Here is a 22,852-nt window from a genome sequence, read left to right as displayed (position 1 = left end):
ATACCCTGAAATACCCTTTGCCAAGCAGGTGCTTATCAATACCCACACTGTGCAGAGAGCACACCATCATGAAAACATTAGGGTGAAAATTAAGTTACAGCTGGAGTACATACCATGCAAGTACCAGGAGAACATTCTTAGACACAAGAACACGAAGAAAAAGAGACAGCAGCACAACGAGTCTCCTGGAATGAACAGCTGCAAGAGGAACCCACCCACCAGCGGCTGCAACTGCTCACGCAGCCATCCCCAGCCCTTCTGGAGTCTAATACCTTCAGGAAAGGAATACAAGCCAGTATGGGAGCTTCAAATATACTTCACTTATTTGAGGAGCCAGGCAGTTATTTTGGGTTCATTTATATTTGTAAAAAGGATAAAGTAGAGTTTCAGATATGATACTGACAACAGTAATTGCCATAAAACTCCTGGTTGCGGTGCCTTAAAATGCATACGTGGTTCTAAAGATAGATTAAGAGTATTCAAAAATGTTAATAATATGGAGTATATTAAAGCTTGTGAAATTAATCCTAACTTTATGAGATTTTGCAAACAACTACCTATCTGAAAGTAAGCAGGCTAAAAAATCCCCAACAAACCAGAACAAAACTACTTTCACGTCTATTCACAGATTACTAATCTAGAATATTTGTCTTTGCTCTGTTAGGTTCATGTGGTAAAACAGACCACAAAACCAACCCTCCAAACTCTCACAGCAAAATCTGGCCTTAGAGACAGAATTGCACAGGAATTAACTTTTTAGCATTCAACTGGGAAGTATTTGCCGCCAGATAATGTTTTAAAATTCTGTCAACTGTTTATATGTTATCTTCCCTCCAATCCTGAATGAAACACGGCATGAGTTTGCAAATTAGTTTGGCGCTTACGTGCAGCAGTTAAAAAAGGAAAGCACTTACCCACTGGCAAAGAACTCACTGGGAGTTAAGGAATTTAGTTCTGTTAAAGCCATGGTTTCCTATTCTCCCCAGCCCTCCCACCTCAGAGGAACATCAGTGCAGGAGCACATCATGAGCAGGAAAGCAGGGTGAGAAAGGAGAGACTTGAGAGACTCCAAAGAGGAGAAAACTTTGCAAAGGAATCCCCTTATAAGAAGTCAGGGTACCCCAAGAGCAGCAGGGTCCCTGGATCCTGCCAGGCTACCACAGAGGCAGCCGCTGCGCTGGGTGGCTTCAGGCTGGGCAAAGGAATGACAATAATCAAGTTCAGAGCACAAAGTAGCATGAATTACTACACAATTCAGTTTCAAGAGAATGTGTCACAGTCTTCTAGCTAGTCACAAGCGGCACAGTGGCTTGTCACCACTATTGCTCAAGTATCCAAAAGCAGCTTTATTTACGTTTATAAATAGTCATAAATCTGAGAGTGCTGACTGAACATTCATAAAAAAAATCATCAGACTTACCAAGTAGCTACTAATGTATCACATGAAGTCTTACAGGATGCACCTAGAAAGCAGTGAATTTTACTTAATTTTGTATTTATAAAAAGAAAACTATCCCAACTGTCAGGTGGCACCTTCTGATGACTGGGTTGTATAGGAACAGGTTAAAAAAGGCGAGCCAAGAAGGGAGCAGGGTGCCCATGCCCACCATCCTGGATTTAACAGTTGTTGTTAAATTATGTGTTTACATTCACCAGTAACTAAAATACCTGGGTTCAACAAAGTGCCTACAGCTGGAGACATCTCATCTCACTGTATATAAGCAAAGTTGCTATTGATTTCAGCATAAAAATATATTCCAGGTCAGGGTCTTTTAAAAATATCTAACCAAATCTTGCACTGTACCAGTACGTCAGTACGTATCCCGAGTTAAACACATCTCCTGGTTCTTTGATGGGACTGCTCTGATGCAAACTAAAGTGACAGATTCCTTTGAAAAAAACCAAAACAACAGTCCTCCCACATGCTCACACCTTCAGTAGGTCCCTGTTCTGAACACACAGCTTCTGCTCACCAGTAATTCACTGGGAACTCAGCAATCAAAGTAGTGGCGTAATGGAAATGAATAAGTGGGGGAAACTGAGTACAAGACAGCATCAAGTACTTAGTGTTTGCAATTACACCTTTCTCCAAGTACTCCCAGACCTTTCTCAAGGTAAGCTTTGGCTGAGCTAACTGCTGATCCCTCAAATTACATCCTTAACAAATACCTTAGTAGTTTTCATGCAGAGAATAATCCTTTGTTTTTGTGCAATAGAAGGCCAAATCTTACTTCATCAGTAAAGCTTTCCTAATTGTTTCCAAGTACAGCTGTAATCTTCAAGGTCCACATAAAAGCCTTCCACTACAACACTCTCACACAGGTATAGAAAGGTCCATTTTCCAAGACACTAGATACTCACCTAATTATCATTACACAAAACACAAGATGTTCTTAATTCACACTGTGTTCTGTATTTATTACTTTGGTGTTATTCTTAAAACAAAAGGGCTACAGTTGATTAAAAGCTGAATTGGAAGCATGCATATAGATGACAGTAATAAATTCTTAATGCTAAAATATAAATAAGTAGAGAAGGCATAAAAAATTGACTAGTACAATCCATTAAGATTACATACTTAAGCAATAAACCCACCTGAAAACTGAAATGTACTTATTTGCAACATTTGCCACCTAGAAAAAGATGCAACTTGCCTAAAATAACTTTCTAATCTTCAAGAGAATTTCCACGTACTTTGGAAGGAAATAATAGCAATTTCTGGGATGTTTATAATAATTTGGTTATTTTTAGACCTCCAAGACACTGACTTTGTCCATAAAATTATATTACTTGCTAAGCACTACATGTTTAATGATGTATAAAACAAAACAACGTGGCTACTGTTCTTATATTCTAAAACAGTAAAATCAAGCACCGCGAACGCTCTCATCTAGCAAAGGTAAAGACAGAACAAAATGCTTGTGCATAAATAATCATTTTAGCCTCTCCAAGTAAAAATCAAAGAACCTAATAAAGGAATTCAAGTGTAATTTATTTCCTGTAATCGACAGGTACATTATATATATTATACAGCTTTGATATTCTTGAATGGTGATAAATGAAATGATTCAAGATTTCAATCTGCTAAACAACTCTTCCATAAATTTGATAAGTAAACTGAAATATTTTCTGATAGTTGCAATTTTTTTTAAGCAAAAAAATTTTCAAAAGGCTAGAAATATCATTTTGTTACAAAGAATGTGTAATGTGAAAGCTGTCCCTGAATCATTGGGGTGTGCTTTATCATAAAACCAAAATCCCAAAATAGAAAGACCATGAGAAAGTCTGCAACTCAAATCTCAAGGAAGAGGCAGAGTAAACACCCGTAGTGCTAGATTGCTGAAATCTGAATTTTAAGAAAATAAAGCAGCATCTAACGTGTATCTTATAGCCTAAACTAACACATCATATGTGCTGACAGCTCAGAAATCAGCTCAATAAACACACAACAAATGTATGTGTACGTTCACTTCTCTGGTTTACTGCTCCGAGTCTCCTTGACATAGACAAATGATCCTGAAACACACTTGAGATGTATATCCTGTGTGAACTACATGCCACATAGGCCTCTCCCCATCATATAGCGTTTCTTCAGAAATGTAAACTTTTGATTTTTTGTAACTGCACATTATAAGTTTCTACATTTACAGGTGGGCAACGAAGCTGGTGAAGGGCCTGGCGTATCAATCTTGTGAAGAGTGGTTGAAGGAGCTGGGACTGTTTAGTTTGAGGAAGAGGAGGCTGAGGGGAGACCTCATCACTCTCTACAACTACTTGAAAGGACACTGTAGGGTGGTTGGTGCTGGTTTATTCTCGCAAGTAATTAGTGACAGATTGAGAAGGAAGGGCTTCAAGCTCCAACAGGGTAGGTTTAGACTGAACATTAGGAAAGAATTTTTCACAGAAAGAGTGGTCGGGCATTGGAATAGGCTGCCCAGGGAGGTGGTTGAGTCACCATCCCTGGACATGTTTAAGAGCTGTTTAGATCTGGTGTTGGGGGATATGGTATAGGGTAGAACTTTGTAGAGTAGGGTTGATGGGACTTTTCCAACCTAAATGATTCTATGAAATGATTTTAAGGTTCAAACCCCTATCCTTTAGACAAAAATTTGATTTCTGACCACCCTCCTGTTTTAAAGTCTAATAGTTGACTAATAGTTTAGATAAGAGTTTCTGTACTTGTATTTGATTTGAGAGAGAAGAGCAATCAAGTTTGCTCAGCTGTCTAATCTGGACAGGCTCTATTTAGATAGATGTGCAACACAAAGTTGTCACTGTTTCCTCTTCATAAGGGTCCTTCATTCTCCTGTAGTTCGGAAAGCATCACATCTATTTTGGCCACAGCAAAGTCTAGTTCGAATTCCAGTGCTGCTTATTTTAAAACGTAGGCTGTTCATTGCAGATTTATAGCACAGCACTGTGAAGACTGCCAGATACCTTAGTCATCAGATTTGGACGTCACTGCCTTTTCTTAGTTCTTCAAACCCTAAAACAAGCACAACCTACCTCCTGTTTTTGCACAGACACTTTCTAGTGACAATGGAATGGTCTGTTCAACCACATTCGGTGTGATAGTACATTAACTCACTGTGATGCAAAGCAGATATAAAATGCAATGTCATATTTACAGAAGGAAGTACAAGGTTAACTTTGAGGCTTATGCAACTAGAATTAGCTCCTTTAATACCTCTCCTATGCCAGAGGCCTCCATAAGCAGGTTACGTAGAAGAGTCTTCTCACCAGACTTGAGAGAGGAGTCACAAAAGTAGGTAAACTCCTCCTTTTGGCCTCAATTCTACTTCACCTCTGTAAATCTATTGAAATCAGTGGGTACTTAAAGCAAGATGTTTACACAAGTGCATTACTAGCAGTATCCTTTGCTTTTTTTCCACTGCCACCTTCTTGGCTTTCCCACCATGCATCATTTCATAGAAGAGCAGCTACCCGCACACCGAGTGGTGAAAAAGGACAAGAATAACCAGCAACTGCTGCTCAGCTCTGAAACTTGTTGCTTTACAAAGTCTGCTTATTTGTTACATTAAAAAAGGGAAGAGTAAACAGTTTAGTATGTAGCCTATAGACTATTTTGCTGAACACAGCACGTGGTATATTACCATCCAACATGTTCTCTTCAAAGTAAGATTTTAAACACAAGGTTGCTAGAAAGGTTTTTCTTTAGCCAGTACATTGTGCTTCAGGGATGCTGACATTTCAAAGCGAGACAGACTGACAAAAGGAAACCACATATTCATTTGTTCTTCCATTAAAAGAAAAATATACTGTCTGGCAGTTGGTAATTCCACTTACATGTATGAAGACATTATCAGAAAAGAAAGATTGATACTATCTCCAGAATTAATAGAAAGATAGAAAGAAAGAACCAACTATATAACTGGTGATCCTCAGTGAAATGAACATCAAAAGATGCAAGTATATGTATTTGATTTGGATTAACATTTGGATTCTGTATTCAGAATGGAGACTCCAGCATATTTGACATGGGCAAATTCTGCAGGTACAGCATAATAATCCCAGTCTTCATTTGAATTTCAGGCTGATCTGTCTTAGAGAATTCTGCAGGCTTCAGTGAAAGTGCTTCACAATGTGACTAGCTTCTGCAAACCCAGCTGCACACACACAGCAGACAGTTTAAGAACCTAAATTAGCAGGACAGGTGCTTAACTTTACACAGTAAGACCTAAAGAGTATCTTAAGTGCCCTACTGATTGGGGTCTGCTCGCATTCCACTTGCCCCAGAGAGTAGGAAAGAATGAGATAAGAATCCTTAAAAAGTTGTACTGAATGAAGAGTTCTTTCCTCTGGATCTTTAGTTTAGTAAATAACACCAGTTACCAGTTACTTAAATTAAAATATGAATAGCACTATAAGGTTGCTAAATGCATAAGTAACACATAACTCAAGTATGAATATGTTAAGAAATGATTATTGCAACCTAAGCCTGGAAGATAGCTTAACACTGATTAGCAGCTACTTAAGCACATGTAGTTAAAGCTGCTATCCAGTCAATATATTAGTTATCTAAGGTAAATTAAAAGTAAAATAAACCAAAGCCTAAATTATGTACATTCTTTATTATTCAAGCTATCTGGAAATATGTATATGTTTACCTTTAAATATTTGCAGCATATCTGCATGTAGAACAAGGGCAGCTTTAAATAGCAGTAGAGAGAATAAAGCCTGGTGTGATCGACATGTGCTCTTGAATCAGCTACACTACAGCACTTTGCTACAAACAGGATTATGAGGTAAGGTGGGACATAGTGTACAGACCAGATATCCCATAAAGAGTTAGAGAATTTATAGTAATTTATTTAAAAAAAAAATAATAGCTTGAGCAATCAGAAGGGAAATAAAACACATCTCAAACCCAGATAATTTTTTGCATCAGTTTTAGTAATTAACAGCATAAATACATGCATGAGAGAAAAGTGAGATGTAAATAATAAATTTTACTCCCTCTGTTGTTATTGTCCACAGAACCTTTAGCTATAACTTTCCACAAAAATAGATTTACTCCTACGTATAGGTTCAACTTAGAAAGATTTCAAGCTGAAACAAAAGTTTAAGAAAATTGTAAGATATAAAAAGGTCTTTAGCAATGAAATGCTTACACAAGCTACTTAAGCCTCGTCGTGATTGGGTAAACATTTAAAAAAAACATAATGACAAACTATATTCCTGGTAAATAAATGTGTATTGCCATAGCATGGGGTATGGCTGGTGCTAAATAACAAGCCCAGGGAACAGAAGTCGTTGAAGACTGTGCTACGTGGATACGCTGCAACCATTTATGGCAGACTGGTGGGTCAGAGACTTTGACTTAAACGGCAGCAAGGTTTAAACACAGCAGGCACATTAGTTAAGAAAAGTTGTTAGTTGTTTTCATTTTATGCCCTTGAAAATAAATTGCAGACAAAAGTTTATTATTTTAGCCCTAACTGAACTATTGAATTTATAAAGGAACTGCAGTGCAGATAGCTAAATTTGCCGATTTTATGCAATTTTGTCGATATTCCCTTTTGACATTGTGCTCAATTCTGCACTTTCAAGATTAAGCTACCAAGCTAAAGAGACCTGGTTTTCTTTGAAGCCTTCTCAAGCTCTAAACTATTGCTGTCTATATCACCCCCACCCCATTCTGACTCTCCTGCCTTCATTTTGCCCAAGAATGTTTCAGACAAGCCTCTCTTAAAAACTGACTTTAATACAAGAATAAATTGTTTCAGTAGAACTTCTAAAACAGGAATTAGCCCTATGGACCAAAACATGTTCTTGATCATCAGTTTATATAACCTCACAGTGCAATACTCCAGCCAGAAAAATAAACACTTATTCCGCCCTCACTACTTGCCATCTGTCTGGTATGATTTTTCATGCCTCTGGAACATTTATATTCACAAGATATATAAACATGGAGAAGTTAAGTGTATATACATCCGTTTTAGTAAGAAAAAGAATTTATAAACTATAATTTGTTAAGAATATGCCACAAGAACATGAAAGAGGAGAAAAAAAAAGAAAAAAAAAAATCACCGACATGCCTTTGGAAGGCTGTTTCCACTTACTCCATACTTCACTTTTCAAAAGTGTTCAAAATGAAGGCAAGTGGTTATTAAATCAAGCCCTGATGTGTGGGAAAATGATCACTTCTCTTTACACAAAAAGAAGGTAAATATGTGTACTTATAAAAGGTTTTAAAAAAAATATGGAGAAGCTATTGACTAAAACTAAACACTAGAATGGCCAACAAAAAAGATGCAAAAGGAACACTTGAAAAATATGCCTTTAAAGTAATGTTAGTCATGTGTTTTTGCTGTTGTGGGGTAAGTGATAAACACACAGATAAATACAGTGTGCGTTAGTTGTACCTGAATAGTATTGTGGGGCTCTAACTGCATAAACTGCTGTACAACCATTCCTTAGTCATGTAGAACTGGAAAAGCTTAATTGCATTTCCCCTTCTTATTAGGGATTTAAAATTGATGGGCAGAGAAGAAAGGAAAAAGAGGGAGAAAATAATTAGAGTTTGCAGGGGTAACTGTGGAACCGGGAAGCTCAGGCTAAGATGAGATGTGGGGAAAGAGAGGGTTGCAGCTGCTCACACGGTGTAAGGAACGAGCAGAAACACTTGAGAACTAGCAGATGGGTTTCGTGTGAGAAGGACTGAGCAGGGAAGCACAGGAACAACTAACCCAACAAAGTTTGGGAAAATAAATAAGGTAGGTGGATTGCAGCTCTATTATAAGCAGGCTTTAGAGCAAAAAGGAGGAATAGCTTGTACTTCATTTTAAGAGAAGCTCCTGAGTGAGAGAGACAGCTTAAGGGAAATGAATAATCTGGTCAGAAAAAAAACAATGAGCAAAGGTGATTTTTATAAACAACAGTCAAGTCCCTGTGAGAAAAGCAAGTTTTAAATGGACAAGGCAAGACATGAGAACATGGCAGGCATCAAGAAGTGAGAGAGAGAAGAGCTTAAACAGGAGTTTTGGTGTGGACAGAAAGAAGACAGTTTTCAGGGATGCCATTTAAGGAAAAGCAACAAGGTGTATAAATAGCCTGCATGGCTGGATCTCAGAGCAATGCTGTCAGGCCAATGGTAACAAGGGCCCTCAAAAAGCAGAAACAGACACTTTCTGATCTTACTAGAAGTGTTTTCAGAAATTTCTATCCATCTCACCTCCCAAGCTAACATACAATAAGTGGCCTTGAGTCCCCCAGTGCTGGTTCAGTGTACAGTAAAATAAATTATCTTGAGCTGCTGGTGAAAAGGCTTCAGCTAATCTGTTTCACTATGCAATGAAATAGCATCTAAACTTCAGCTTTTACGATAAAGACAGACATACACTCCAGGTTATCAAATACCAACATACAGACACAATTTATCAAATACTAATCTTTTTCAGTACCAGTAACTTGACTGCAAGTCCATGCAAAGCTATTTCGCCTTTTTAGTACAGCACTGCCAAAATTGAGTATCACTGAGAAAGCCAAGCATTCTAACCTTTTCATAGACACAACATTTGCAGAAATATTATTGTTTACAGTTTTAAGTTGAACTTGTAACTACCAATCTTACTCTGCTATTCAACATCGTGCTTAAGTGCTTTCTGGTAAAGAATTTTACTGAAGGTGATTTAGAAAGGAAGTGTTAGTAATAATGGACATATATGCCTTCAGAGGAAAGGTTTAAATATTATTGGTAGCAGAAGACATACCATTCAGTCCAAACATCTGCCCTTTGAGTATCTGTTGTGAGTCTGAAACAAGCAGTTGCAGCACTAAGTTGCAATACAAGAGACTGCATCAGTAGCTTCCACAAATTTTAATAGGTGAATTCTGTTCAAAATAAGCACTAATTTCTGTAAAATAGAACTGGAATAACTTCTCTGGGCTTTTCCTCAGACTTTTAAATATTGTTTTTCTTCCTTTATAGGAGCATTTCTTGGGATTAAAATACTCCCACACTTAAAAAAGGAAAAACTATTGTGTTCTTTTGTTTCAATTTCAATTTTGTTTCAGCCACTAGAAAAAGATTTTGTCCTTTTCCAAGAAATGAAGAAATCATTTAACGTAAATGTATCTTCAGGGAGATAAAGCAAAGACAAAGGAAGCAAAAGTTTTTGAGCTACCATAAAAAGCTATGGTACTTTGAAGTTATTTTATAGCATGTACTACTTGAGCACACCTATGCAAATCATTAAAAATTGCTCACCTCCTCATTGGAGCATAAGAATTACAAAGAGAAACATTTCTTGTCCATAACCAAATAAAATATAATACTTGGGATCTAAAATTTTTCCATTAACGTTTCAGAGGCAGGAAGGAAAATACAGGTCCTAGATATTAATTCATGAACAGTAAAACATTATAGAAGTCTGGGTTAATAAAATATATAAAAATGAGTTTTCAGCAGCTTCAGTGATTATGCAAAGATTTTGGTTTTAAGAGCAGTTGGAGAAAAGGTTTCTAATATGTAAATACATTCTCCAAAGAGTGTTGTCACTAGGTTAAAGGCTGTGCTTATTCTCTCCAAAATGCCAGGCATATCTTTGAGTGTGAGAAGAAAATTAAAAAAAGAAACAGACAAACCTCCCAACAAAACCATCCAACAACACAGACCTTTGTGAGAGATCTGCAGTAGCTCCAACAATTCATTTGTTTTAAATTGTATACTTAATATACAAAGTAAATATTTGTAAATTAAAAATGTAGCTAATGCATAGGTTTTATTATTATTATAAAAAATTTCAGGGCCAGTGTACACAAGTCAGCATTAGTTTGAGTGCCAGCATTCCTTTTTACAGTAGAAATCAAAATAATAATATGAAGTATTACAAATTCAGTACTGACAAGGAGCCCTACAATTTGAGAATTTTCCCCTCTGACCTGCAATTCTGCTCATAAGTAAAGCTATTGTTTCTCTCCTAACTCTTTGCATTCCTCTCAAGTTAGCTCGATTAACATTTCAGTCTGCTAGAAAAGATCTAAAAACAAAAAAAAAGAAGAAAAAAAAAGAGAACTTTCTTCAAGGACAGACTACACAAAGTATTGTAAGCTTTTAACCCTCTACCCCCTCATATTCACTACTCAGAAATAATAAGATGAATATTTTGTTTCACAGTTTTCTGCCCACTGCCTCCTTCCTGAGTCAGTGCAGCTTATGCCCTGCCTCAGGAAAGCCTGGTTTCTAGGCTTCTCCTACTGTTCCACAGTCCTCAGAGGATCAGCATAGGAACAACAACAGTTTAGCCCTACATCTTTGTTTTAATTTCATGTCCAGAAACATTTCTGCTACAGAAATCCTATTTTAGCTAGCTAGTTTATATCATAATTCTGAAAGTTCAGTGGAGAATGCAACAACAATGCACATAATTGTGTTCCGTTATTTAATCTATTTAAAATGCAAGTCTTTTTCAGGGCTGTATTTGGTGTTTGTAACTCAACCATAGCTTGCAGAGTTTACAAACATTATTTGCAGTTCTTTTTATTCCTGTTGTTATTATTACTATTATTTTTACTATTAATAGAATTCTATGGACAGGGAGAAAATATATTTATTTATACCTGTATCTTCTGCACTTTTAAAAGTTGAATATTTAGACATATCTGGAAGAGAAAATATATAATTTTCATATAACTAAGGAAAAAAAAGCAGCATTTGGAGGTGCTAATTTACACAACAAGAATCAAACAAAAGGCAATTAGAATGCAACCCCTTCAAGCCATGATTGCCTGCTCTGACAAATCACCTTTTACCTGCCACAGAGGACAGAAGAGAAGCACTTCAGGCCAGACATGAAAGCCAGTGGTTCCAGAGACAAGTGACAAGGGTCCCAGGGAACTCGTTGCTGGCTCTCCCATGTAGGATGCTACCATAATCTCCTCCAAAGGCTGTTTCTCAAAGCTGGCTGGCAAATTGTTTATCATGCCAACCAACTTCAACTACTAAGTGGGATCACAACACGAAAAGCAAGCCTGTGGTATGACTGATCAGTGGCAGCACTGAGATCTTGATTTGGTTAGGTAGAGGGGATACGATAACCTGGGAAAAGTAACATTTAAAGATTTTGGGAAGGACCAACACCTGTGACTAGCAAACAAGTAGGGGAGAGAGAGGTTTCAGGAGCCCCAGAAGTTTGACCAAAGATTTTACAAAGTTGAAAACCAGAAACTGATGGAAATTTTTACGTTTGTAAGTTTCCTTCCTGACCAATTTTGGAGCTCATTATAACCCAGGGTTTCTGAATAAGAAGTGCTAGTCAGACATTTATGTAGCAAGTCTTTTGATAACACTTGATAGCATTTGTCCAACTGTCAGAGCCCTGTTTCCAGCTGTGGCTAATCACAAGTGCTTCAGATGGAGAAAATAAAAGAAAAATCTACAAACTATATCCAACAATTATAAGCATCAGCAAAAAAACAAAGCAAAATGTTTTCTGATTACCAACAGTTGAAACCCTGAAGCATAAAAGCTGGTTATAAGCATTCTAACGACAAGCTACAAGTGCTATGAAACTATTAAGGACAACGAAGGCTTTTTCTTGTTCACTCCAAGGCCCACAGAAGAAGAAAAACTAGTAGTAGTAAGGGGAAACACTTAAATGCCAGAAAGACCACAACATCCATTTACCCCCAAGACCATCTCTTCCATCCAGAGAGGCATAAAGAAATCCCCCAAAACAGCATTAAAAAAAAGAAATAATCTTTGTATAAAACACTGAAATATCCTTGACAAGCTTCAGAGGCAACTCGTTTTAGAATTTAACTTGTTTCACTTGAACAGCCAGAAATTGGATCTAGTTATGACTTCGACAACAAGGTCTACAAATCCCACAGCACCACATACCTTCTCCATGCGTAAGTAGCTATTCAGAACAAGTCAGTCACCTCTCAGTATTTTCTTCAGTAAGGAGCTGGACTTACTCAAACTACATATGAGCTTGTTTTTCCAAAACATGGATCATTTTTATGGCTTGTTTTGAGCTGTCTAGCATTTCCATATCTTCTGAAATATGAACAACAGAACTGGACACAGTATTCTAAAACCTTACAAAAGCCAAGATTTTATCTTTGCCTCTATGCTGACGCCGTCCTTTTCACATAGCCAAAGGTTAGCAGTCATCTTTTTTCTACAGCACTGTGCTCAGAACTTACACTGACTGCTATGCAAAATTTCCTAATGCATTCTAAGAGTGTTTCTTTATTACTTTTCTTTTAAAATCTCTCATCTATATGTACAATCTATACTTGCCTCAATTCAAATGAGATTTGTTAGATTGTAACCATTCAAACAGATAATTCAGATCAGTACTGCTAACCTTTCCTTTTCATTAACTCAATGCTTTTAATGCCCTAAATGATTGGGTTTTTTAATCAACTTCCACTCTACAAATGATTTTACGATCAGCTACATAGTTGATAAAATTGCAGTTTGACCAAACATCCTCCCTAGAAAGCAAACCTTTCCCTTAACAGTGGACAGAAGTATAAAGAAATGTTCATGTCAGCGAACTCATTATTATCATCTATCATTATTATTATCATATATTATTTTCATATTATTATCATCTATATGATGCTATATCCATCACCCAAATTGCATATATCTCAAAAACCTACAGTCCAAGAAAAATTACCTACCATGAAACCATATCAAATGGCACTAATTTCACCTTTTATTCTGTTGTCTGCACTAACAGAACTGCAAATTAGCAACTCTTCTTTCACAGGCATGATGCTTAACTTGGGTGTTGTAGTTTTTTGGGTTGTTTGTTTCTTTTTTTTAAGATTTGGAACTAAATTGGTGATTTCCCAAACATTTGGAACATTTTCCACTTTACAAGATCAATAAATAGTAAATAATGGATGAGGATGCTTTCTTCATCTAGCTTCTTTAAGAAGTTTTGGGTATAAATCGCCCAGGACTACGGAATCTGACTGAGCAGATGCTGCCTCTTTTGCCACAAATGATATACCTTCCTACAGATTCCTACATTTCTGTTTCTGTTCAGAACTGTCATTTGTACTTTGCAGTAGGATTTTATTTTTATTCTTAGTAAAGAATACTGTACTATGTTATTTTTTTACACCATTGGGATTTCATAATTTTCTTGGACTTCCTTATTCTTGCAGCTCTTGAACCCTTCTGTTCCTGTTGTTAATAAATGCACATGTGCGCACACACGCAAAAAGAAAAAAGCGAACAACGTTCATTCCAGCCTAATTCCTAAAAGAGCAATACAAAGCTGTGAATAGAAGGGGGAAAAAATAAGTATTACATGTTAACATGTATATTTTGGGGTAGTAAAGAAAGTCTGTTGACAGCAGCATTCATTTTCTTTCACTAGACTGCCAAATAAATTAAAAAAGGGGGTGGAAGAGGGGAAATAAACCCATAAGAGAGCCTTTAGGGTTCCCCCAAACACACTTTTATGACAATTTTTTGGTAACTTTCCTAGGAAAGACAATCTCAAAAACATCCTACTTCAAATGTCCATATACTACACTCAGTGTCACATCCTGAAGAAAAGTAAATTATCTAAGAAATGTTGATTGATGAAATGTTTTCACATTGAATATTGAACAAAAACATCCTCTATATTAAATATTCCAAGCACTGTGGTGCTTGGAAGTAGATGACGTTATTCTGTTTGTGTTCTAAAACATTCTCAAAAAATGACGCGTTTTTTAATATATTACCTGCTGTTCAAGCCACAAGTTCAAGATAATGAAAAAGCCCCAAATCCTGACCAGTGAAAAATACTACTCACTGAACCAGTTCATTACTTGTTTTCCTCACTCATCTGGGCCAGTACAGATAAAATCCATAATAAAGTAACAGACATCTACTCAAGAGATCACAAATTATTTCTACAAAGAACATTTGAAATGAATTAAATTTTCAGAACATTCTTGGTAAACAAGAATCCAGTTATCACATTTAAAAAAAACCACCATAAAATATCAATATAAAATACTTCCAGGGTAACCAAGCAAAACAATAGCTAAACACATTGAACATCAAATTGAGTCCTTTGAATACCATTATGTTACTTTTGCCTGAAGACAGAAATTACAAGCAAACTTCTAATTTAATAATGTATAGACAATGCAACACAAAAATAAAACATTCAAACATTTTTTTGCTTGAAGAATTAGATTAGCAGGTGTACGCTGACATGTCAGAAAGCCAACTCTGACCTAAATTTAATTCCCAGCCTTACTCAGAGCTGTATTTAGTAGTTGCAGGATGACAGGAGTGCTAAGAGATGAGAGCACTGCCACCTCGTGCCAGTCAAGCTGAAGCCTAACAAGCAAGACTACTGACTCCAACTAATCCCAGAACATGTTCTGCCTTTAAAGTCTGACAGTTACTTGAGATCAGATGTTTGATCGTGAATTATGAAAGAGTATAATAGTATCAGTCTTTAAGAACATCCTAAACCAATTATTTAAACAAAAATTATCAGACTATCTGTACTTAATCAGCATGTCTAGCAGCAACTACTCATTATATTTGCTATTTTAAAATCCTGGGGTTTTTCACTCATAACTGTCATAAATTTCAATCACCAGGAATAAGAGCTTTGGTACTGGATATCTGTTTCATACTAAATCTTTCTTGTTTGGTTTTTGATTTTGTAAAATATTGTGACAAACCAAAAAAAGCAAAGTACATGCATATACAGTTTGACAGTTCAAAAGACACATATGAAACTTCTTTCAAAACACTCAATTGAATAATACACCCATGCTATAAAAAGGGTCATATATTCTTACTGCATAAGTATTTAAATACCCAAGCCAAACTAAACTTTAGAAACTCGAGAAATATTGTGAAAATTCTCAAGTATACTGACAAGCCACAAAGAAAAAAAATTTCCTGGGTCCATTCTCATCTCAAATACAAACACTACATCAAATAGTACATAATACTGTAAAGTATGTGATTTTTTTTTCTGTTTATTCACTGATACATATAATTCTGCTCAGTCGATATTTCAGTGACTTCTCCCTGCCTCCAAGGCATTATTACAAGCAATAAAAACGTAGGAGTACTCACCAATATCATTAGCTAGAGAAGCAGGATCAGAGGCCCCAAGGGTGGCTTCAAACTCCTCCTGAAGACGGTAAGCTCTTTGAAGAAGGGATTCAAGCTTATGAATGAATTCAGCACTAATGATATCCTGTAAGAAGATAGACATTAGAAGATTTTCTATTTGTTAACAGTCTGTAATATTCCTTTGTAAAATCTAAGAATATTAAGCCTTCAAAGAGCAAACTGTACCACATTCATTTCCTAAAAACCACACAAAGACACTGTCAGACTAGTACTTCAACATCCAAAATATACACGTATTTTATTTAGTGTAATAAAAATAAAATCCAAATTTTAAAATACTTTATTTGTGATATTTACTGTACTAGAAATAAAGCCACACAGGTGTGTTTTTATTTAAAAATATTTTTAGCATTTAGTTCATAAGAACAAAGGAATAGAAATAAAGTTTAGGCACATTATTTGTGAATACTCATAAATTGATCATCTTTCCCAAGACCTTTATCTTTGCTAAACAGGTATCTTCTCACATAGTCATAAAAGAAAAGGATGACCCAAGGGATTCTGGGCAGAGTATTAGTATGCTTTGTAGCTTGATAATACCATCCAGAAGCAGACACTGATGCAACATCAATTGCCAAAAAATAAATAAGGCTAATTCCCTCCCCCGCCCTGCCTCCTCCAGGCAGTAGATCATAAATTTAATATACTCACTTCTACACTTTCTTCTGCAATCGCATCTCCTGCTCCCAGCTTAATGGAACCACAACTTGCTTCATCTTCAACTTGCCTGTTACGGAAAGTTAATGCCTGCTCCCATCGACGCAGCGCTTCTTCGAAAAGCTCCATACCTAGGGGGGGATGAGGATTACCTCCATCTCATCAAACACACAGCTTCCATATGTATTCACAGTTTAGAGTCATGGGAAACTATTTAGCTAATGAGTATGATTGTAGCAGAGACACAAGTTTTTACAACGGCAATTCCCAGTCTGAAAAGATAGCTGTCTTTTTAATAAGATAAAGAAGTTCACAATATGATCACAATGTTCAATGTATTTTTTCCTATTCACTTTTAAAAATAATTTTATGGATTACTATTTCAAATGTAGGAATAAAAAAAAAAGTATTTTGAAAAATTAACACTAGATCAAATAAGATTTCATTATTTTATGGAAACATTCTTAGACACATGCCAACTGGACACTGTGAAAGAACGCCACAATAATACTGTGTGAGTGCCACTGCCATGAAAACATGAAATTATTTACATTCATTGTTGGTAGATGCTGAATCTTCTTATTATAACTTACCCATCAAATATAAGTTTTCAGGTGTGGTCACTGGAATATTGACAAGCTTAATATCATCTTCATCTGCTTTATCCCAGGAATTAGAATTGGCACAAGCACAACTGTGACAAGAGGTGGCACTCTGAACCTTAAAAAAAATAAACAAATTCTGAAGTGTTGCTATACAAAGTATCCTTAAAACCACATTCCTGGCAGAGTATATTACATCCGTGCTATCTGCCTAAGCTTTTTTACTATGTAGTAGGTACAATGGCCTTCTCTAGCCTTCTGTGCAGCTTGCTCAGGAAAGCTGTTACAGATCTGTGAAACCATAAGGTGCATATTCAGTGCAAGTTAAAACACTTTTACTTACCGAGGCCAGACTTTGAACGGAACCAGAGTATTTACTGAAAAGTCCTCCATTTGCATAGATACAAGACTGAGATCCTTTTTCCTTAGCAGAGCTCAGAGAAAGAGTCAAGTTTTGCCGACTACTGGAACAACTAGAACCTAAGAGATACACTGATTTTAAAGGTGCTGCAAACTCAAAACACTGTATCTTTTGTTAGCAAGATCTATCAATAATTGCATTTACTTTTTTCAATAAAATCCAGTTTAGAAGCAAACAACAATTATTATTTCATTTACAGTTCTACACAAGAAACTACAAATCAGAATAGTCAATATCTATAATAACCATGCATTTGAGCATAATTATTTTCACATCCTGTAAAAAATTAAATCTGCTTTTCTCAGTATTGAGATACATCCACAAGAACTGCAAATCCTCTTCTGATAAAAGAAGTTTTAATCTACATTAATGACTAACACTTCACCTTCAAGAAGAAGACCGCTTTATTTATAAAACATTGTAATTTTATTCCTAATTTGCACAATTTCTGCTTTAAGAATTCAATACTCAGCATTAGTTTGTTTTACTACTACACACTGTTATGCACACCCATCCCCTCACACCCCTTTTCCTTCCCTCCAAGAAAACAAAACAAAAAATCCCTGGGGATTCCTTCACGTACCTTTTTCTGAGGCAGCTGCTTTGGTACACTCTAATACTAGATGATTTGGTTCCCATGGTGGCACTTTCTTGTTTTTCTTTCCACGTCTTCTTTTGAAGTGATGGGCCAGAAAAATCACAGATATTGCACTCACTGCTGTTACCGTGAAAAGCTTCTTTAACCCAGGAGAAAGCCTTACCTGAAAATAAGAGAGTGTGACTTCATTGGAAATATACTTTCCTTAGCTCCCACCTTTCCTCCTACCCTCCTTTTGGTGGGTTCAACCCAGGCTATAGCTCTTCTGAGGGAGACAAGAGACACGGCCCTCTCAGCCTGAGAAACAACCAACTCCAAGAAAGGAAATAGACTGCTTCCCAAAATTTGTGATGGCCACTAGGTGAGAGTTTCCAAAGAGTCTGGGGCGACAAACCAAGAGGCTGCACCTGAGACACATATTGCAGCACCAAGAACTACAAGGTGTATTGTAAATCCACAAACTGTGGGGATCCAAGTGAAGAACTTTCAGACAAACTTCTTTTTATTTATTTATTTTTAATGCCAGGACAATGTAGGGCTTCAACTAATTCTCTAACAGCAAAATACTCAGAAGAAACTCACCTTTCATAACTAGACTATCTTCTTGCACTGTGAAAGAGCAGAAGATCCAAAAGCTAACATTTGCATGGTGCTTCAATTTGTGAAGAACACGTATTTAAATGTATTTCTCTAAATAAACCATCTTTTTTTTTAACTGTTACATTTTACTTTGGCTATATCAGTCATAGGTTTGCAGACATTTAAATTGGCGAATGAGAACCACATACACAAGCAACTGAAATTAAAAGCCATTAACAAAGTTTATAAAATTCAAAGTGACCAAGATATACATTGAAAAAAAGAGGCATTTAATTGGAAAATAGAGTCCACATACACAAAATCTTAAGGAAATCTATGCTGCTGGAGAGACAGACTGCTGGGAGAAAAACAAATCTGCAGTCCTTGGGGCTAATATGGTGTTTTTGTAACATGTTTCCTCATACGAGGCAGAGCCGGCCACACAGGGTACCACTTACTCTGGCAGTCCCTGGTTGCTGTGCACTTAGTTAATGCCATCAGAGTTGTGTAATCTAAAGAAGCATTAAAAGCTTTGCTTTGTGTTGAGTTTGCAATCAAGCCAAACACCTTTGACTTGAGAACCCTGTCCTTAGTGGTACTGTGCCTTGCCCGAGGCCGAAAACCTAACGCTGTACTCTTCATGGAAAAGGAAATCCCTGAAACACAGCACAAAACACTTACTTACAAAGTACTACTGTATTTCACAGAAAGAATAAATAACCAAATAACTGAGATTAAAACCTCGAAGCTCACAGAATTAAATGTTAGAACTTAAGTTTCAAAGAAACATAGGTGGATTTTTTAAAATTTGTCTGTGCCTACACACATCATTATAAATAAACAGTGAAATGAAAGCTTCTAAGGAGAGGAAAGCTGGTAGTTGCACATAATGGAGTTGCAGGTAGTATTTAAAAAGGATACGAATACACTGCAACGTACAAAAGAAATCAGTGATCTTGCAGTGAGAATTTTAAAGTACTTTAAATACAGAAAAACTGTGAAAATAATCAGATGCAGCCATGACTGAGAATATCCCATTCCAGCCTTATATGTAATAAAACTTTGAAAAGCATTTACATGCAAACATGAAAAATTACATAGCTTTTACTTACGAGCATTTAATTCCATAAAAATAAAATACAGTCATATTCAAGACATGAGTTTTAAAACCAGAACTTTATTAGGATGTGCTAATATCTATTTAAAACAAATATTGGCATTCCTAATAAAAGTTTATACTTTTTTTTCTTTTCATTATCAATGATTCAGCATATGCAGAATGGAAAAAATCATCTGGACATATTTTGTACAGCCAACTAAAAATTCTTTTTTTTTTCCTCCTGTGTGTTATGGCACCAGAATATGGCTCACTCTTCAAGAAAATTATTCTCTGAAGGATACAACTGAAACCTTAATATTTTCTCAAGTAATTCTGACTTATTTCACTCTACCATTTATCACATATGTAATTATAGGCAACTAACACCTCTCTTCTCTGAATCTCTACAACCCAATTACAGCTTCTCCCCCCGGTCTTTAACATGAAGGTGCTCTAAGGACAAATCTTATGAACCCCTGCAGACAAGGAGTATCAACTTCAGAATACTTCCAGCTTTTGTCAGCCCGAAAACTAAGATCATAACGTACTCTTTGCCCAGATTTGAGTGACTGCTATCCATGTTGCTAGTGAAAAAAAGCCTATAACATCAGTGAAAGAAAATAAAAATAAATCACTCCAGGGCCATCTGTAAAAGGAAATACTGTGATTAATAGAGCCTTGGATTTTCTCTAAAGGTCTTTCTGTAAGTAAAACAAACAAACAAAACCTGCAAAAAGAATTGAAGGGGTTTAAAACACAGCTTGCTCTTAAAGAATCACTGTCTTGTTTCAATCATGTGCCACTTATTTAATTAAACAGAAGTGACACGAAAACTAGAATAAGGATTTTTGATTCAAATTAGTGAATTACTATTCAGATTGATTTGGTGAGTGGTACTGGCTATCTAGAAAGTACTTCAGACCACACTCAATAGTATTATTCCAAATTTAATGACAGTTGTGCTTAGTTTTTAAATAACTAAAATAAAAAAAATCTACAAAAAAACAATTTGAAGATTTTTATATTTGATTTGATGAGAATTATAGCAGTGTTGCAAAATGAAGACATACAGATATTGCAGATAAAGCAACCTCTTCAGTCAGACAAACAACGATGCACTGTTTATTAGCAGAAAAGGACAACAAAACCCACTTATTTTAGCTCAGTGTTCTAAATTAACTAAAAATCAAGGTATTCTGTACAAATGTAACTCACATTAAGCTCAGAAGAGAGAGTACAACATTGCAATTAAACTTTTAAAGGTATACTGAGTGACAATATTTAGATAATGTATATATTACCTGGTTAAGAGAATAATACCAAGAGAGGGGAAGATGAAATACCCGTAAAGCTACCGTCTTCAGAGAAAATCGTGTCTCAGTAACAGCTTCTTCTGACATGGCTCCTTCTCTCCCATAACCTCATTCAGTGGAACTATCTTAAAAACAGTCACAGATGGGTCTCTGGAATACTCTGTCAAACAAAGGGTACATACTAAATTATGCAGTAAGAGCCTGGGACAGCTTTCTTCTGCAAGCTCGAATCCCTTACATAACAGGTACATGACTTGTTTGATTGATGTTTCTGAACAGAGATAAGACTCGTGCTTAACGAGAACAAATTTGCTGGCTCAGCTTAGGCCTCACTCCTTCCAGCTGCTCGGCGCAGAGACCGGGGTCTGCGTGACCAGGACCCACAGCCAACTCGGCCTGTTCCTGTCAGCAGGCAGCCCGCTTATGGGATCCTCTACACCGGGCACGGCAACAACCCTGTTTCTAAGATCGCTATTATGGGAAGAACATTTGGCTATTGGAAGCTGAAAGAGTTAAAAGATTGGAGGGAAAAAGTTTAGCTCGTTCAGAGCTTCAATTTTGCTGCCGACAGGTGATGAGGGATAAATACAGTCACCTGAGGTAACCTCCCCCGTGAGGAGGAACGCCCCCCTCACTCCCTGATGCCAAGCACCAGGCGCAGCCCCTGACGCGTGACACCCAGGGCCGCCAGAGGCGCAAGAAAAGGGCGGTCCCGCGGGCCGAGGCAGCGCTCAGCTTTAACCACCGGCTCCTTCCCCTCCGGACACAGGCGCTTCCCCAGGGCAGGAACGTCCCCCGCCGCGGGACACCGAGCGGGGCCCGGCCAGCCTCGGCACGGCAGCGAACCGTGTCCCCCTCGGGGGCAGAACCCACCTCCCCCCAGCCCTGCTGAGCCCTCCCCAGGCCGGGCAGCCCCGCCGCGGCGGTCGGAGCCTTTGCGGCGCCTCGGGCGGGCGACGGACAGAGGCGGGGTCCCGGCTCCGCGCGCCCCTCAGGTCCCCGTTCCCGCAGCCGCGCCGCTCGCTGAGCCTGGGCCGGGTCCCGCTGCACGGCGGCCCTGCGTTTGACCAACCTCAATTACCTGCCGAGCCACGGGGGAGGCAGCCCCCGCCGCCGCCACGTGAGGGTGACCCGCTCCGTTAGGAGTCCGGGTCGGCCATCTTTACACAGGGCAACCTCCTTCGGCGGGCGGCCGGGCAAGGTGGGGTGGGAGCCTGGCGCCGCCATCTTTGTGCGGGGCAGTGCTCACGTGAGCCAGCGGAGACGCTCCGCGCCGCCATCTTTGTGCGGGGCGCGTACCGCAGGCCGGTGTCGCCGCGGCCGGTGGGCGTCTGCCTGTCCGTGTGAGGTAGCGGCGGAGTCTTCTCCGCGGCCTTCTCCGCCACGGCGGCCTTCTACACCGCCGCATCTCGGGCGGGGGAGCGCTGCCCGCCCGCCCGGCAGGGCCGCTGTCCCTGGAGGCTGGGATTCGCCATCGGTGTGAGCCGTGCCCAGGCTTAGCTCCGGATTCCGCGCACCCTGCGTCCTCCCGGCCGCTCCGGTAAGAGGCGGAGAGTCCCGCTGGCGGTGGGGAAGGCGGGTGGGGTCCGGTCCGGTGTCCGTGAGGGCAGGAGAGGAGCGCGGCGGGCGGTGTCCCCGGCCGGTCTCAAAGTCCAGGGCGGCTCGGCCCGCCGGGCGTGTTGGCACGGTGATGGCCGCCGCCGGCGGGAGCCGTCTGGGCGGGCGGGGAGCCGCGGTCCCGGAGGGCTGGGTGGGGGCCCGGGGGCGGTGCGTGGGCTGCCGCCCCCGCCGAGGTGCGGGGCGATGGGCCGGGGTGCCCGGGCCGCTCACTCCGGGTCAGGGCGGTCGGCGGGCAGGGAGGGTCCGCCCGCCTGCTGGGGGCGGCCGGGGAGCCGCCACGAACGTTGGCCACAGACGTGTTGACCGCCCCAACTATCCGC

At 38.7% G+C, this 22,852-nt stretch overlaps 2 protein-coding genes across 3 annotated transcripts in view; one reads left to right on the top strand and one right to left on the bottom strand.

The window, feature by feature from the left end:
- FAM73A (family with sequence similarity 73 member A) overlaps window positions 1-22,023 on the bottom strand; it is a 40,016-nt gene extending 17,993 nt beyond the window's left edge. The window contains exons 1-7 of one of the 2 annotated variants that reach the window (XM_014939188.1): window positions 21,994-22,023; window positions 20,901-21,072; window positions 17,907-18,084; window positions 17,246-17,382; window positions 16,894-17,020; window positions 16,295-16,431; window positions 15,584-15,707 (exon numbers count right to left, since the gene is read on the bottom strand). In XM_014939188.1, coding sequence (XP_014794674.1) covers window positions 15,584-15,707; window positions 16,295-16,431; window positions 16,894-17,020; window positions 17,246-17,382; window positions 17,907-18,084; window positions 20,901-20,999 — 802 coding nt within the window. In that variant the 5' untranslated portion in view covers window positions 21,000-21,072; window positions 21,994-22,023. Of the gene's footprint in view, window positions 1-15,583; window positions 15,708-16,294; window positions 16,432-16,893; window positions 17,021-17,245; window positions 17,383-17,906; window positions 18,085-20,900; window positions 21,073-21,984 lie in introns of both variants that reach the window. The other variant, XM_014939190.1, reaches the window with a different exon arrangement.
- A 412-nt stretch (window positions 22,024-22,435) lies between these two features.
- USP33 (ubiquitin specific peptidase 33) overlaps window positions 22,436-22,852 on the top strand; it is a 48,654-nt gene continuing 48,237 nt past the window's right edge. Inside the window, exon 1 of the mRNA XM_014939179.1 lies at window positions 22,436-22,452. The gene's annotated coding sequence lies outside the window, so the exon portion shown is untranslated. The remainder of the gene's footprint in view (window positions 22,453-22,852) is intronic.

The sequence above is a fragment of the Calidris pugnax genome, unplaced genomic scaffold, assembly GCF_001431845.1.
Source record: "Calidris pugnax isolate Ruff unplaced genomic scaffold, ASM143184v1 scaffold18, whole genome shotgun sequence".
NCBI classification, from domain to species: domain Eukaryota; kingdom Metazoa; phylum Chordata; class Aves; order Charadriiformes; family Scolopacidae; genus Calidris; species Calidris pugnax.
The sequence above is the reverse complement of the archived record's forward strand: the minus strand, read 5'-3'. Positions and strand labels throughout refer to the sequence as shown.